The sequence below is a fragment of the Notamacropus eugenii genome, chromosome 1, assembly GCF_028372415.1.
Source record: "Notamacropus eugenii isolate mMacEug1 chromosome 1, mMacEug1.pri_v2, whole genome shotgun sequence".
NCBI lineage: Eukaryota > Metazoa > Chordata > Mammalia > Diprotodontia > Macropodidae > Notamacropus > Notamacropus eugenii.
The window spans coordinates 169,588,683-169,604,328 of NC_092872.1; the positions used below are offsets into that span (position 1 = coordinate 169,588,683).

The window sequence follows — 15,646 nt, forward strand, 5'->3', positions numbered from 1 at the left end:
ACTGTTGAGCAGCCAGTCCCGTATACATGGGTATGTGTATCTTGGACAAGCACTAGTTAGACCATGAGCTAGGCCCACAACTGAACAGGAAAAGGAGTACATCAAACTGGAATCAATTTGGGAAACCATACTATACTTGCAATTATTCCAACTACCTCATTGAAACAAAAGCCCATCCATCTAGTCAACATCCTAATTCTTCTGGTGATGGGGCAGCTAGGTGGTAAATGGATAGAGTAACAAGACTAGGGACAAGAAAACCCAAGTTCAAATCCAGCTTCAGATACTTCCTAGCTATGGATACTTACTAGCATGACCCTTGGCAAGGGTACTTAAAGGGTACTTAAGGGTACTTAAACTGTTTGCCTCAATTTTCTCACCTGTAAAATAGGGATGATAATAACACCTACCTCTCAGAGTTGTTGTGAGGATCAAATAAAATATTTGTAAAGTGCTTAGCACAGTTTCTAGTACACAGTAAGTGCTATATACATGTTGGTGATGATGATGACGATGTCAATATGGCAGTGAATCATGGAATACCATGATCTCAGAAGAGTCAAAAACTGCAGATGACCCCTTAAGCCCATCAAACTGACAAAGGCTGAAATAGGGCTATGGAAAAATAGGCATGCTCATTCACTGACAGAGGAGGCATGAATTAGCCCGATTATTTCCAAAAGCAAGATGAAATCATTTAATAAAAGCTACAAAATTGTTCATATCTTTCAACCCAGTTATTCATTAGGAGTTTCTACTCCAGGGAGGTCAATGACAACAAGAAAAGACATTATCTTTATACAAGTTTCCAAAGAAGTGCTATTCATAAGAGCGAAAGCTCAGGATAAAACCGTGCACCCACTGCCAAGAGAGTAAATGAATAAATTATGGTATATGAATGAAGTGGAATATTCTTGGAATGACAAATATGAAGAATTCAGAGAAATGTGGGAACAATTCTATGAAATGATGCAGAAAGTAGTTGCAAAGGACACTATTCATACAGACTACAACTACGTAAATGAAGACGAACTCAAACAGCACCAAAGTTCAGGCGACAACAAGGCTCAGTGTTGTAGTTCTTTGTACCAGTTAAAGGACATTAGCATTTTTCTCTTTTAACAAATGGTTGTTACAAAAGCAAATGGTAATTTACACTACTTAGAGCCACAATCTCTCTCTTGTGCTTTTTGGATGAACTTTTGGTGGGGGCTATACTTTGTTTTTGGTTCATTTGTCTTTTGGATTAAAATAAAATTTATCAATTAATTTTTTCACCTATCCCAAAGGTCAGTGGAAAGACACACAAGTCGGCTGCAGAAGAGTATCAATGATGACTTTCAAGGAAAGAGTAGCTTAACTGTATTTCAGGGGAGTAGTAAAAGAGATGGGTTAGTCACGTAGGAAAAGTGAGGAATAAAAGAGGGTGTATGTGCTGTACTCATACCTCTGAAATGGCTATAGTCAGAGGAGGGTCTCCAGTGCCCTGGGTAAATCCTCCATGGAATATTTACAGAAAGACATGGGCAAGAATCCCATAAGATAAAATGGTGTGGTTGGGTCACACTCTGCACAAAGGTGGGAGCAATCCTACAGAGAAGATCACGGATCCATTGAAAGTCCAAGTAAGTGCTAAATTGTCTGTTGCACACCATGCCTGCTATCATTTAGACAAAGTCAGCATCAAAGAGGACCTGAAGTAGTCAGGAAAGATTTCTTGGAAGAGATAGGACTGAATGCAGACCATGAAGGATGGACAAGATTTCAATGGGGGAACAGAAGCTAGAATGGTATCTGAGGCAAGGATAGACAATATGAAAGAAATCGTGGAGACAGGAGTGAGCATGGTGTGTCTGTTGAGAGGCCAGCCTCACCAAAGCTGATGGTAGAAGCTAAAAATACTCAGAAACACTGTTGGATTGGTAGGGCAGGGACATGGTTCATTTTTATCTTCTTTTCCAAGCAACCTTGACATCTCTCTCCATTGTGTTGCTTACATTTACTAGTAAATTTTAACTCTGATATAAGATTGTGACCATATCTTAGCCCTTAGGGAGTGGTAATCTGCCCTAGGATCAAATGAGATAATTGTAAAGAGTTTAGTATAATGCCTGGCACATAGTAGGTTATCATCATCATCATAATTACTAGGATACTCCATGAACCAGGGGCTAACCCTGTAATAAAGTCTAGTATATTACTGCCAAACCAATGGCTAATCCAATGAGCCACACCCTGTATTCCCCTATTCTTTTATCTATTAGGCAGTAAAATTAATCTAGTTGGGTCTATATTTTTATCATCTATTGCAAATCCCGTGGAAATCAGGGTCAGGAGAACTAAAGATTGCCATGCTGTTGGAAGTCACCATGTCTAACATCGCATCAGATGTCTCTTGTCTTGGGAGGTTATCCCTGCCTCAGAAATGGAAACTCTAGATATCTTAGTGGTCAGTGAAGGGAGATAAATCCTCCTCCTCCCAAGTGATTCCCTCTCAGGGACTTTGGCTGGGACCCCTTCACAAACTGGATGGGTCTGACACCTGATTGAACTGGCTTGCTCTTTTATTCATAGACCTGGAAATGTTTCTGATTCTTAGTCAGTCACAATTATTTTCTGTGTGGTATCATCTATTTTTAATCCCAATGATCAAAGCATTTTATTCCTCTCAAACTGATTAAGCAATTAAAAGTTAACGCTTTTAATCAATTCAATTAGACTGGATGAGATTTCTTTTTGTTGTTGTTCAGTCCTGTCTGAGTGTTCCTCATCCCATTTGGGGTTTTCTTAGTAAAGACACTAGAGTGGTTTGCCATTTCCTTCTCCAGCTCATTTTATAGATGAGGAAACTGAGACAAAGAGGGTTAAATGACTTGCCCAGGGTCACATAGCTAGTAAGTATTTTCTCCTCTATGCCACCCATCCATTTCCTTCCCTTATCTTTCTCTCTTATTTAGCTTTGGACTGGGAGGAAATGATTGGCAGGTGTAGCAGCAAGCACCCTGACACATCCAGGATGGCCTGCTAGTACAGGTTCTTAGATTTGCATTTCTAAAAGGAAAGTAGCTTTTGAGGGGTCAACAATCTTCTTTAATCACATATACCAACAGAGAAAATAGAAGCAGAGAAATGAAGACCAACAGACAATGCTTCTGTCTGACCATAAGTAATACATACATCACAGATCAACAGACAGATCCAACTATCTGACCATTGCATACATACATAGTTATCAGAGAGAGAAGCACCTACATCTGGGTTTTCAAATCTGGGGGACTTTCAAAGCTATCCAGAGTCTCATGTGGCACATGAACCTTCTTGTAAAAAATAAGCCTCAAAACAAAACCTCACCTCAGAATATATATAAACTTTTCAGAAGCACTGGGATCTCATGACCCAGTGCCTCATTAGAAATTAACAAAAGGTATGGGCCTTCCTACAAAACAAGCCTCCCCTAATCAAGCTTCCTTTAATTGGCTCCACATGAGGCCTATTAATGGGTAGGGAAGATATTTAACTCGTTACAGCAGATTAACCAATGCGTCCCCAAACCTACAGGGCTCCATCAACCAAGTTATATCTTAGGCTGCAAAAGTTTTCAGATGGTGTGTTCAGTCATGTCCAACTGTTTGCAACTCAAGTTGGGGTTTCCTTGGCAAAGATAATGGAGCAATTACACATTTCTCCAATTCATTTTACAGAAGAGAATACTGAGACAAATAAGATTAAGCGACTTGACCAAGGTCACACAGCCAGTAAGTATCTGAGTCTGGATTCGAACTCAGTCTTCCTGACTCCAGACCTGGCGTTTTATCCACTGAGCCCTAGTTTTTCAAGACTGATTTAATACTAAGATGAAACTTTCAAGATGTCAAGAAATCTGGAAGCAAGAGAAGAGAAATACAGGATGGCAGAGGGGATAATCATAAGGAAAGCCTGGGGGGTGGGGAAGAAGGAGAAGGAAAGAAGAGTTATAGAGAATAAAGCAGAAGAGATGCAGATGCTTTGACAGCCTAGAATTGTTCAAGAGATACCTACTATATGAGGACATGAGGTAGCCCGTGTTCACCTTCCTGGTGCTGCTGAAGTTTGGTTCTATCTCATTCCCCTTGGAGTCAAATTTGCGGCGATGGATGCGAGTGGGTCTGACGTACAGCACATAGTAACGCTCCTAGAGTCAAGCAGAAAAAAAGTAAAATAGGTTTCCCTGCTTTGTCCTACCTTCTTCTGGGGACTGGCTTGCCCCCAACAACATTTTCCATCTTCTTGCTGGCCAATCAGTCTATTACAACTGCCCACCCACAATTACATGCCACACCTAGTACCCAATTCTAATGATTAGGGCCAGGAGGAAACAATCCATTATGGCTCTGGAACTCTGACTATAAACTCTCATCTTACTGCTACCATAATTCTGATAAGCAGGGTTAGTCTAGATATGAACCAGAGCTTGAACTTAACCTGGGCTGACCAGGGTAATGCCTCAAATGGTGACATGCGAAGGAGGACTCTTTCCTCCCACCTGTGGAATACCTGTCATCAACAGGTCCCACTCCCTTGCCATCCCCAAAATCCCATGACTTTCATACACCTTTTCCTAGGGCTTCCTCCTGATGTTGTATGTGCTGCCTGGCCACACCCTGTTCTTAAACACTAGAATACTGAATACTAACATAGAATCGGCATCAGGAGAGGGATCATCTGATTGAGGATCAGAAAAAAACTGGTACCTGGCTTATTCACTGAGTGACAGGCTGGCTAATGCTATGTTGCAATCCCCACTCCGTAGTAAACTATTACTCCTTGTTAAAATGGTAGTAATGATGCCCAAAGGGCTACAAAAATGTGCATACCCTTTGACCCAGCAATATCGCTACTAGGACTGTATCCCCAAGAGATCATAAAAATGGGAAAGGGTCCCACATGTACAAAAATATTTATAGCAGCACTCTATGTGGTTGCCAAAAACTGGAAGTCAGGGGGATGTCCATCAATTGGGGAATGGCTGAATAAATTATGGTATATGAATGTAATGGAGTACTATTGTGCCATAAGAAATGATGAACAAGAAGACTTCAGAGAGGCCTGGAAGGACTTATATGACCTGATGCTGAGTGAAAGGAGCAGAACCAGGAGAACTTTATGCACAGCAACAACCACAGTGTGTGAGAGTTTTTTCTGGTAGACTTAGATTTTTGTAATAACACAAGAACTTCTTACCAAAAAAAAAAAAAAAATCCCAATGGTGGACCTCAAGGCAAAATGCCTTCCACACTCAGAGAGAGAAATATGGAAGTCACTCACATAATGTAGCAGATCATGTTTGTGTATGTGTATCTGTTTGTGTATCATGTTCTGATTTGTTATACGGATTCTTTCATTTATCTTAGTCTGACTACATAGCATGACTATAGTGAAAATATACTCAATAGGAAAGTATATGTAGAATCTATACAGAATTGTATGCAGTCGTGGGGAGGGAGGGAGGTAGTGGGGGGTGGGTGGGGAGGGATAAAATCGCAATTGTATGGCAGTGATTGTTAAACATTAAAAAAATAAAAAAATAAAAAATAAAAAAATAAAAAAAAAATAAAATGGTAGTAATGCAAAATATTTCATGCCAAAAAAAGCAACTTTTTTTATTGTTGTTGGAACAAAGAACTGAAAATAAAATGGATGCTTGTCTGTTGGAGAATGGCTGAAAAAATGATGGTATGCAAATATATTAGAATATTATTGTACCATGAAAGAGAGAGATTCACAGAAAACCTGAAAACTCTTATGAACTGATACAGGGTAAAGCAAATAGAATCAGAAGAATAATTTTGATGATGACTAGAACAATGTAAAGGAAAACAACTTTGAAAGAACTCTGATAAAAGCCACAACCAACCATGACTCCATGACTCCAGAAAATTGATGATGAAGCATGGTTGCCTCCCCTTAACAATTATAGCTAGTATTTACATAATGCCTACTACCTGCCAGGCACCATGGTAAGTGCTTTAAAATTACTATCATATTTAATTCTCACAACAACCCTGTGAGGTAGCTGCTATTATTATCCCCATTTTACAGATGAAGAAACTGAGGCAAACAGAGGTGAAATGACTTGCCCATGGTTAGAGAGCTAGTTAGTGTCTGAGGCCAGATTTGAACTCAGGTCTTCTTGACTCAGTTCTCTACTCACTGTACCAGGTGATAGACTGAAGGTGTGGAATGGGACATCTATTTTCATAAACAGTTTACAAAAAGAAAAAAATGGAGGTAATGATATTTATACTACCTACCTCAAAGGGTGGTTGGGAGGAAAGAGCTTTGCAAATTGCAAAACATTACAGAATACAAGGTTAATGTGTTATACCCTCAACTGGCACCCAAAGTACCCTTACAGTTATAGGTAATAACACAAGGAAAAAAGATATACAACACATGGGTTGCTAGAAAAGAGCTTCTCAGTTTCATCAATGACAATAAATGTCCCTGTATTTTATAGAAGGACCTTAGAGATTATCTAATCTATCTTCATTCATTTGAGAAATTAGGAAATTGAAGCCAGGGCAGTAACCTGATTTGCCTAATATCACACAGCTAGTTAGGACACCTAGGAGCTACCCCCTGGAACTGCCACTCATAACGATGCTAGCCCCAAGCTCTTCGAAGACCCTGGGAGACTTCTATCACAAGCTGCCTCCCCCTTTGGTTGTTTTCTGTGTCCTCTGTGCTGCTGAACTGTGAGTCATGCATGCATCAGACAATAGATAAGTATTTTTTTTAAATGAATGAAACTGGGAAAATTATCAAATTAGGTAGCCATAGTTATTTCTTACAACGTTTGTAAAGAGTCTGAAATAAAGAATCTTAACCCACTGTTGTCTGAGGAATTTAACAGAGAACTGACTAGCACTAAACACCCACTATGAAAGAGTAGGGAACAAGAAATTCTTCACTGAGGATTGGCAAATCATCAGAATGAAGGCTCATTAAAGAGATGGGCAGGAGGAAGCACATTCTCTTCCAAATTTAGGGTTGGTCAGAGTCTCCTTTCATCAAACTTTGATTTCTTCTTTTTCATTACTTCAATGTGTTCATCACTAAGGCCCTGAGACATGGGAACAGAAAACTACATCTGTCAGTGGATAATGGGAAATGATGACTATATATTAGAAGGGGCATTCACTATAATATTAGCCAAAAGGCTATGATTCCATCAAGGAGGGTACTTTCTCCACCAACTTTGATCATAATCTTTCTGCAGCATACTGTATGATCTTTGGGAACTGGTGTGACCCCAAGAACTAAGAAACCTGCTATCAAGGCGCAAATAAGTTTTTCCGAACTTTTTTGGTCCTCAGGCAAGAGATCTCTACAGCTATACTAAAGACCTACTCTGATGCCTTTTTTGTCGAGTGGAGGCAACCCTACTACTGCTTAAATGAACTTGCCTAAGGTGTCAAAATTCCTAGTTACTTACTGTGATGTGACTTCATTTTCATCATCACTTGCCCCCCCAAGATTGGCATGTGGTATATGTAGGCTCCCTAGTCTATCCCAAACCAATAAAAATACCATGTACTGCAATGACAACAAAAGAGGAGAGATCCCAAGGCCAAAAAACGGAGGTGTGACGGCCTTAAATCACACAGGGCCATTTGGTCTCAAATGAACTCTTTACAAGCACTCAATCAACTGCCTTCCCAAACAGTCTACGAGAGCCAAGCACTCCTTGTTACACCTGGTCTATATCACAAAAAAATGGCCTATTGATATATCCCAGACAACTTATAAACTAGGGATCATCTACTTTACAGTACCTTTATTTATATCTAATTTTTATTTGTTAAGTGTTTTATTAAAAATTTATACTGAGATATTTACAGTTACTTAAATTACTTCGTTTAAAGTAACCTTAGTTATCCCAGATAAATTGTTATATATATATACGTATGTATGTATGTGTGTTTGTATATATATAATATATGTGTGTATATGTACATATACACACGTACATGTATGACATTCTATCATATATAATTCATTATTATATATTATATACCAAATTCTATATGATTACATTATAATATATAGTTATAAAGAGAGAGAATCAGTTATAATTCTTATCAACTACGTCAGCGAGTTCCTTGGGTATTTGCTATTTATTTCCCCTTCTCTGGTGTACAGTGCTGATGATAGCGTTCCTATTATTTCTCTCTTAAAATTGCTCAGTGGAAAACACAGATTTCACTGGGTTAGGAAAAGAAGGAAAAATAGGTTAGCATGAAAAGGGACAAACTGCACGTCTGCCCTGGGCCTCCTGCTCTATGGGGAGGGACCCTTCAAGGTGTTCTATCCATTCGGGCCTGGGATCTCCTTTATGATGCCGTGGGGCTTCATACTGATAAGAGGGATAATATGATTACTACACGTAGGGATCGTTGGCTCCTTTTCAATTACTGGGATCCCAAAATGTATTCTTTTGGAACATATTTTTATTGATATCTTTTGTTTTTTATCACCTCTTTCTAACTGTGTCCTTCCTAGAGAGCTGTACTTTATAATAAAGAATGAATGAATGAAAGAAAAAGAAATGAAAGTGAATGAAAAGAATGACAAAACTCTGATCTGGCTACACCTGGGTTCAAATCCTGCCTCTGACATTTTCATATGCATACATACATACATACATACATACACACATACATACACACACATATACCCACATAAACATGCACACATATATACGGGGGGGGTGTATGTGTGTGTGCATGTATATAGATACATACATACATCTATATACCCACATAAACATGCACACATATATATGGGGGGGGTGCGTGTGCATGTATATAGATACATACATATATATATACCCACATAAACATGCACACATATATGCGAGTGTGTGTGTGTGTGTGCATGTATATAGATACATACATACAAATATATACCCACATAAACATGCACACATATATGCGAGTGTGTGTGTGTGCGTGTATATACATACATACATACATACATCTATATACTCACATAAACATGCACACATATATACGGGGGGGTATGTGTGTGTGCATGTATATAGATACATACATACATATACATACCCACATAAACATACACACATATATACAGGGGTGTGTGTGCATGTGTGCATGTATATAGCACCCAGAGTCAGGAAGTCCTGAGCCCAAATGGATTTTTAAATCATTATTTTAAATGATTCAGTCTCAGACACTTACTAGCTGTGTGACCCTGGGCAAGTAACTTAACTTCCGTCTGCCTCAGTTTCCTCATCTATAAAATGAGGATACTAATAGCACCTACTTGACAGGGTTGTTGTGAGAATAAAACAAGATAATATTTGCAAAGCATTTCGCACAATGCCTGACATACAGCTGAGACTTGCAAACTGCTTATTCCCCCTTTCCTAAATATCTCAGTATAAATGTTGGCCCAATCAACTGCTGCCTCCAAATGGTATATTATGTGCTCATTCTCCACCTCCCTGCTCCACATGGCCTGCATCTCCCAAAGGCTTTTCCAGTTTACGTTGCACAGATTCCCCCTGCTCACCTTTTTGCCATTGGCATCAGAGATGTTATGACGAGAAACATCAACCAGTTCTCCCTCCAGAAGGATTCCATTTCCCCTAGTAAAAAGTAGAAAAGGTGAGATCAGCCTAGCTAGAAGTCTTTAAAGGAACCATAAGATTAAGACTCTAGTGTGACCTATGTCATCCATGTCTACCCTTGTTACCCAGGGCCAAAGAAAAAACAGAAAAATACAAAATGAAAAATGCCCCCTTGATTTACACAGTGCGTTCATTCTTCTAAGGATCTCAGAGGCAAATGATATCAATAAGAGCTGATAATATGCACATTTTGCTTTAAAGGTTGAAAAAGATTTGGCATGCATTATGCCATTAGCTCAAACGAAGGGCAGGCTCTAAGGAAGGTGCATAAATCTACAGACAGAAGGCGATGGGGACTAGAGCTCAGGAGAGGGTTCATGAAGATCTGGGAGGCATCTTCATGTAAATGACATATATACACACACACACGGGACAGAACAGCAGTAGAGTAGAAGTTTACTGTTGTTTGCTCAGTCAGGTCCAACTTTCATAACCCCATTTGGGGTTTTCTTGGCAAAGATACTGGAGTGGTTTGCATTTTCTTCTCATTTTACATTGCTGATTTTTACAGAGGAGGAAACTGAGGCAAACAGGGTTAGGTGACTCACCTAGGATCACACAGCTAGTAAGTGTCTGAGGCCAGATTTGAACCCAGGAAGATGAGTCTTTCTGCTTCCAAGCCCAGTGCTCTATCCACTGTGCTATCTCACTGCCCCGGAAGAGAAGGTAGAAAGCGCTAATTCTTAGACTTTAAGATAGAGAAAAGTTTATTCCAGGGCTTAACCAATTTTGGTTTGCCTGGTCACCATGGCAGTGCCTAGCATTTTGAGTAAAATTCAAACTACAGAATTGCACTTCATTTTTTCCACTTACATCTCTTCTCAGTCATGCATATTTAAATTACACTAATGATGTAACATGAAAAGACTGTGCCACTTGATGGATGGCAGGATAAATGACTTCACCTACTTTAACTCCAGCATAGGCTTCCACTAAGTCCTGTACTCCCAGGAAAGGAGATGGATGGCAGAGGGGTTACTGGCCACCAGGGTCTGGGTTCTCTCCCAGTTACCCCGGAAGTAATCTAATTAAATTCTTAGAATCTCTCAAAAGGAAAAGGTAGTAACACACTCCATCAGGAAGAGCCCTGCTCCCACCCCACCCCCAAGAGTCAAATGAACTATATTAAAAGCTTCCACAGAAGCAGCTAGGTGGCACAGTGGATAGAGCACCAGCACTGGAGTCAGGAGGACCTGAGTTCAAGTTTAGACTCAGATACTTACTAGCTGTGTGACACCCCCCTTCAAGTCACTTAACCCCGATTTCCTTAAAAAAAAAAAAAAGACCCCATGAAGTCTTTCCTCTGTCTTAAATTGACTTTTCCCTTCCTGGTACAAATCTGTACAAGTCTGCTTTTCCTTTATCTCCTGATGTCTTTTCAAGCTGAGAAGCAGTGGGTTACAGTAAAGGTTTGGTGCCTTTCTCTGCAACCATCACCACTTTTTATTTTTATTTTTTTTCCTTTAAAAGCTGAAAAACAATACATTCCCTAGTTTTAGGGCTAGCTCCTAGATCTAAGACAAATTTATCAAACCCCAGTTTAGTCAATGACTATGTTGTCTACATCCCCTATAAGACTAAAACTTCTTGAGAAACAGACGCATTCTCTAGTTTAACCACGTAACATCTAGGACCAAATTACACAAACTCAGCACTCCATACAAAATTAAGAGAGTACAATGCTAATACTGTTACAGTACTTTGTATCTTGGCAGTGATTAACAGGACATTCACTGTCCCAGTGGGAAGCTGGCGCAAGTTGGCAGAGGAGGTAGTCTGCACTCGGGGAAATATCAGGCAATTAATAGGGTGTTAGACTGAGAGTCAGGTGTCTTTCTGGAGATCCCCTCCTAATTCTTGCTGAGCGATGTACTGAAAGTTATTTTACTTCTCCATAATTTGACTTCCCCATCTGTCAAAGCAAAAAATAATTAAGACTCAGCTTATAGGGAAGGGTTACCTAGGACTGGGTTGTTTTGTTTTTCAAAATACTTAAATTAGTCTCCTCAGTGCCATAGTGACGCAAAGCAGAATAAACACAGTTTGACTAGCACTGGTATCACTGCAGTAGGGATGAACTAGCACCCTTAGATCAAGGCAGGAGAATCACTCAAAACAGATAGCGCAGGGTCTTGATGCCAGGGGGATTTTTGTTTCCGTTAACTTTTAAATAATCCCTCTCGGGTGCCAAACTTTCCTATTCCTATTCCTATTCCTCACAAAGTCTAGTTAGAAGTGGGAAGGGGGCACAGTGGGGAAAAGAGGACTTGTTCTAAATAAAAAATTTATATAGGGTTAAATTTGACCTTGCATGGGAAAAAAAGGCCTACAAGTGATGCAAATTAAATTTCAAATGCTTTAAAAGAATGAACTGTTAGTGATCAAGAGCTAGAAATCTACTTAAGGTCAAAATAAGAGGTAATTTAATGTAGTGTAGTTGGAAGAACTGGGATCAGATCAAACCAGAGACAGTATTACTAGAGCTATTACCACTATTAAAGAGTCAGTCACATGGGAAGATCAGAAAATTCTAAACTATCATGAATTAATAAATTTTCCAAATATTGTTACTCTATGGGTGCTACCAAGATGCTAAGCTTAAATGGAAAGCAAGGTTTGAAGGTAGGAACTGTTTTTCCTATTACCTTGGAAGGCCAGTGTCATAATTACATTTAGTTTTAGGTAATTGTCTGAGGCACTAAGAGGTCAATCAGTCAAACTACAAGCACTTACCCTTAATAAATGATTGAGGCACCCAGTTAGACAAGAGACACAAAAAAAGAAAAGGAGTCTCTAGGCTTCAGGAACTTAGACTCTAATAGGAGAGGGATAGGTATATACAATGTGAATGGAAGGTAACCTCAGAAGTTTAGTAGCTACAAGTTGAGCTGAATCTTGAACACAACCAGGGAGTCTAAGGCAAAGGTGAAGGTGCTTTCCTGAGTATTCCAGACAATTCAAAGGCACGAAGAGAGTTGATGAGTTTCTTTCCTAAGGAAGAGGACGTAGGCCAGTATGGTAAGATTGTAGCCAGCATGCTAAATAGTAATTGTTTCTCTCTTACACAGGAACCGAGAGGATCTTCTCCCAGTTTAATTTTTTGTTTTTGTTGATTAAAGGGGCCATCCCTTCAGCAACTGCTTAAAGAAGCCTATTCATTGAATGGGTGTATCTCACTCAAAGAGAGAATGCTATAAGACCTTAGCCTGAAAGGGCCAGGGTCTCACATAGCATCCTGATGCCGTCTGATGAATATCAGGCCACTGGACCCAGATGGCTCAGGAGAAGAAAGTGAGGTTGGTGACCTCGCACAGCCCTCCCTCACTCAAATCAAAGTCAACTACAAGTCATGTCATCACCTTGATGTCATGGTCCTCTTTGAGAATGAAGGACAAACACAACAACAACCAACAAACCAGCATGAAGAAGAGTAATGTGCAAGAAGACTGGAGGCCAGGTTATAAAGAACTTTGGAAGTGTCAAATAGAAGAAATAATAGGGAGCCCACGGGGTGTGTTGAGTAGAGGAGTGACATGGTCAGACTCATACTTCAGGAAAATCATCTGGCTACTCCATGAAGAAAAATCTGCCTATACAGTGATGTGAAGCAGGAAGCTTTGCAAAAGGCCAGGGTCTGCACTAAGGTTTCTAATTTGGATAACGGTAAGAAAGTGGAACCTTTCACATTAATATGGAAGTTCAGAAGAGGGATAGGTTTTGGCAAGTAAATAAAGAATTCTGTTGTGGACACGCTGAGTTTGGGATGCCAATTCTGTGGTGGTACTGCTGTAGGACTTGACCCTGGGTCTTCAAGGCCAATGCTTTATATTCCTGAAGCTACAGCTCCTCAGACCTTGGGCACAGTAGGCACTTAATAAATGCCTTCAAAATGAATACTAAACACAGAAATAAAATAAGGTTGCTGTCCAGGAAGCTTTGCTACTGTCCATTGTGACCTGGCCCATTCACTGAGCCTTTTTTGTTCCTTGGGGTTCTATTGGTGTAAGAATAATCCTATTAAAAACTAAATTGTCTGAAGAGAGAGTGCTGTGAGCTATGGGGCTTTATTAGGACTGGAAAAGGAAAGAATTTGGGACTTGGTCTCTAGATATTTGACATGAGTCCCCAGACTGTGGCTGCCCTCCAAAAGCCAGATAGATGGTCCAGCGAATAGAGCACTGGCACTGGAATCATGGAGGACCCCAGTTCAAATCCAGCCTTAGACACTTACTGGCAGTGTGACCCTGGGCAAGTCACTTAGCCCCAACTGTTTCCTCCCAAAAAAAAGAGTTAATTTTCTGTACCACTCCACCTAACTGGACTGAGGTGAGGACAGCCTCTGTACCTTAAATGATTATGTAAATGTAAATATTAGGGGGAACCAGAGCCTCAGAGGGACTACCAGAGTTAGGAGGAAGGGGACGCGGTGGGATCCGTGCAGTGCAAGTTAACCTAGGTGGATTACAGCGCACTCGGGAATCCAGTCCTTAGCCAGGATGGATTTAACATTGCTTGGGCGCTTTAACCAATGCACTGACCTTGATCACTCCTCCCAAGTCCCTTGCTTCCCTACCCTCATTCCAAGCTGGGGGTAGCTCACTCAAAGTGAGAATGTGATAAGACCCTGGCCTGAAAGGGCCAGGGTCTCCCACTGCATGCCGGGCCATCTCCAGTCACCTTGATGAGCATCAGGCCACTGGACCCAGATGGCTCAGAAGAAGAAAGTGAGGTTGGTGACCTCCCACAGCCCTCCCTCACTCAAATCAGTCAACTGCAAGTCATGTCATCATCTTGATGCCATGGTCCTCTTCCAGAAGGAAAGACAAACACACAACAACCAAGCTGGGAGGAAAAGAGCCAAAGCCAAAAAGACAGAGAGGTGCACTGGAGGCCCCGCCCCGTTCAGTCTCCAGGCCAGGGAGCGAACTACTCCGGAACAGAGATGCTGACGAACAGCTGCCCAAGCCCCAAGCGCAGGACCGAGCCCAGCCCCGAGCCCTACCGCTGGTGCGCAGCCGGGTCCCAAGAGCCGGGCAGCCGAGTGCTGTGCACCGCCTTGTTCCGGAGGGCGCTGTCGAGATAGATGCGGCTCATCGGGACAGAGGATGGAATTTAGTTGGAATGATTATGCAACTACTTCCTCCCTGGGACGGGACGATGGAATGCTTGAGGTGGGGGTGATGAAGACATAGGGGCCTGCCGGAGGATAGGTCGGAGCAGACAAGTCTCCACTTTCAGGACACACGGACATCAAGCTCCCGTCAGTCCTGCCCGGCCTAGTCCTCGAGGCCAGCTCCGAGAGATGGAGGTCTATACCTCCCTTAGGTCCCCAAACTCTTCTCCTCCCTGTTTCTACGGAGTGGAATGGTCCAGGCCTCTCCTTTCCAAGACCGGGCTTTAAAGGAATAGGGCTTTCCTGAGAGCTGTACAGTGTGCCTTCTTTCCTGAAGGGGCGCAATCGCTCGGCCCGTAGTAGCCTCTCTGTCCACCAGGGAAGAACACGGATCGATGTGTACTAGAAGTAATAACGTAAACGAAGTAATAAAAAATCGCGGCCAGAAACCCTTGTCCGTGCGCCAGAGCCATAGGAGACCCCAGATCCTGTAAGGTTCTGCTTAGTGGAAGTTCAGAACGAGTATGTCTTGGAAGAGAGGAGAGAACTGATCGCAAAAGAAGCAGAGCCTAACTTAGGGTAGAGGATGTGATGGCTGTATCCCAAAAGAAGCCGTCACAGGTTGCCTGCCATTGGACTCAGCTGCTTCTGAGCATATGGTAGACTTTTTTTTATTTTTGTTAAACAACCAGGGGAAACCAAGCCATCTTTCCGAAATAGAATGAAACCTGAATTGGACTGCAAGGCAGAAGACATGAGTTTTCTTGGCTCTGTCACTAACTGTGACAATAGCTAAACTTCTTAAAGTTTGGGTCTGAATTTTTCTTATATGTAAAATAATG

The 15,646-nt window shown here is 41.2% G+C and overlaps 1 protein-coding gene across 3 annotated transcripts in view; it reads right to left on the bottom strand.

Annotated features, from left to right (window-relative positions):
- LOC140510095 (AP-3 complex subunit sigma-2) overlaps window positions 1–14,842 on the bottom strand; it is a 72,098-nt gene extending 57,256 nt beyond the window's left edge. For 2 of the 3 annotated variants that reach the window (XM_072618427.1, XM_072618437.1), the window contains exons 1-3: window positions 14,694–14,828; window positions 9,574–9,649; window positions 4,039–4,171 (exon numbers count right to left, since the gene is read on the bottom strand). In XM_072618427.1, coding sequence (XP_072474528.1) covers window positions 4,039–4,171; window positions 9,574–9,649; window positions 14,694–14,785 — 301 coding nt within the window. In that variant the 5' untranslated portion in view covers window positions 14,786–14,828. Of the gene's footprint in view, window positions 1–4,038; window positions 4,172–9,573; window positions 9,650–14,693 lie in introns of all 3 variants that reach the window. The other variant, XM_072618444.1, reaches the window with a different exon arrangement.
- Between the last annotated feature and the right edge of the window lie 804 nt (window positions 14,843–15,646).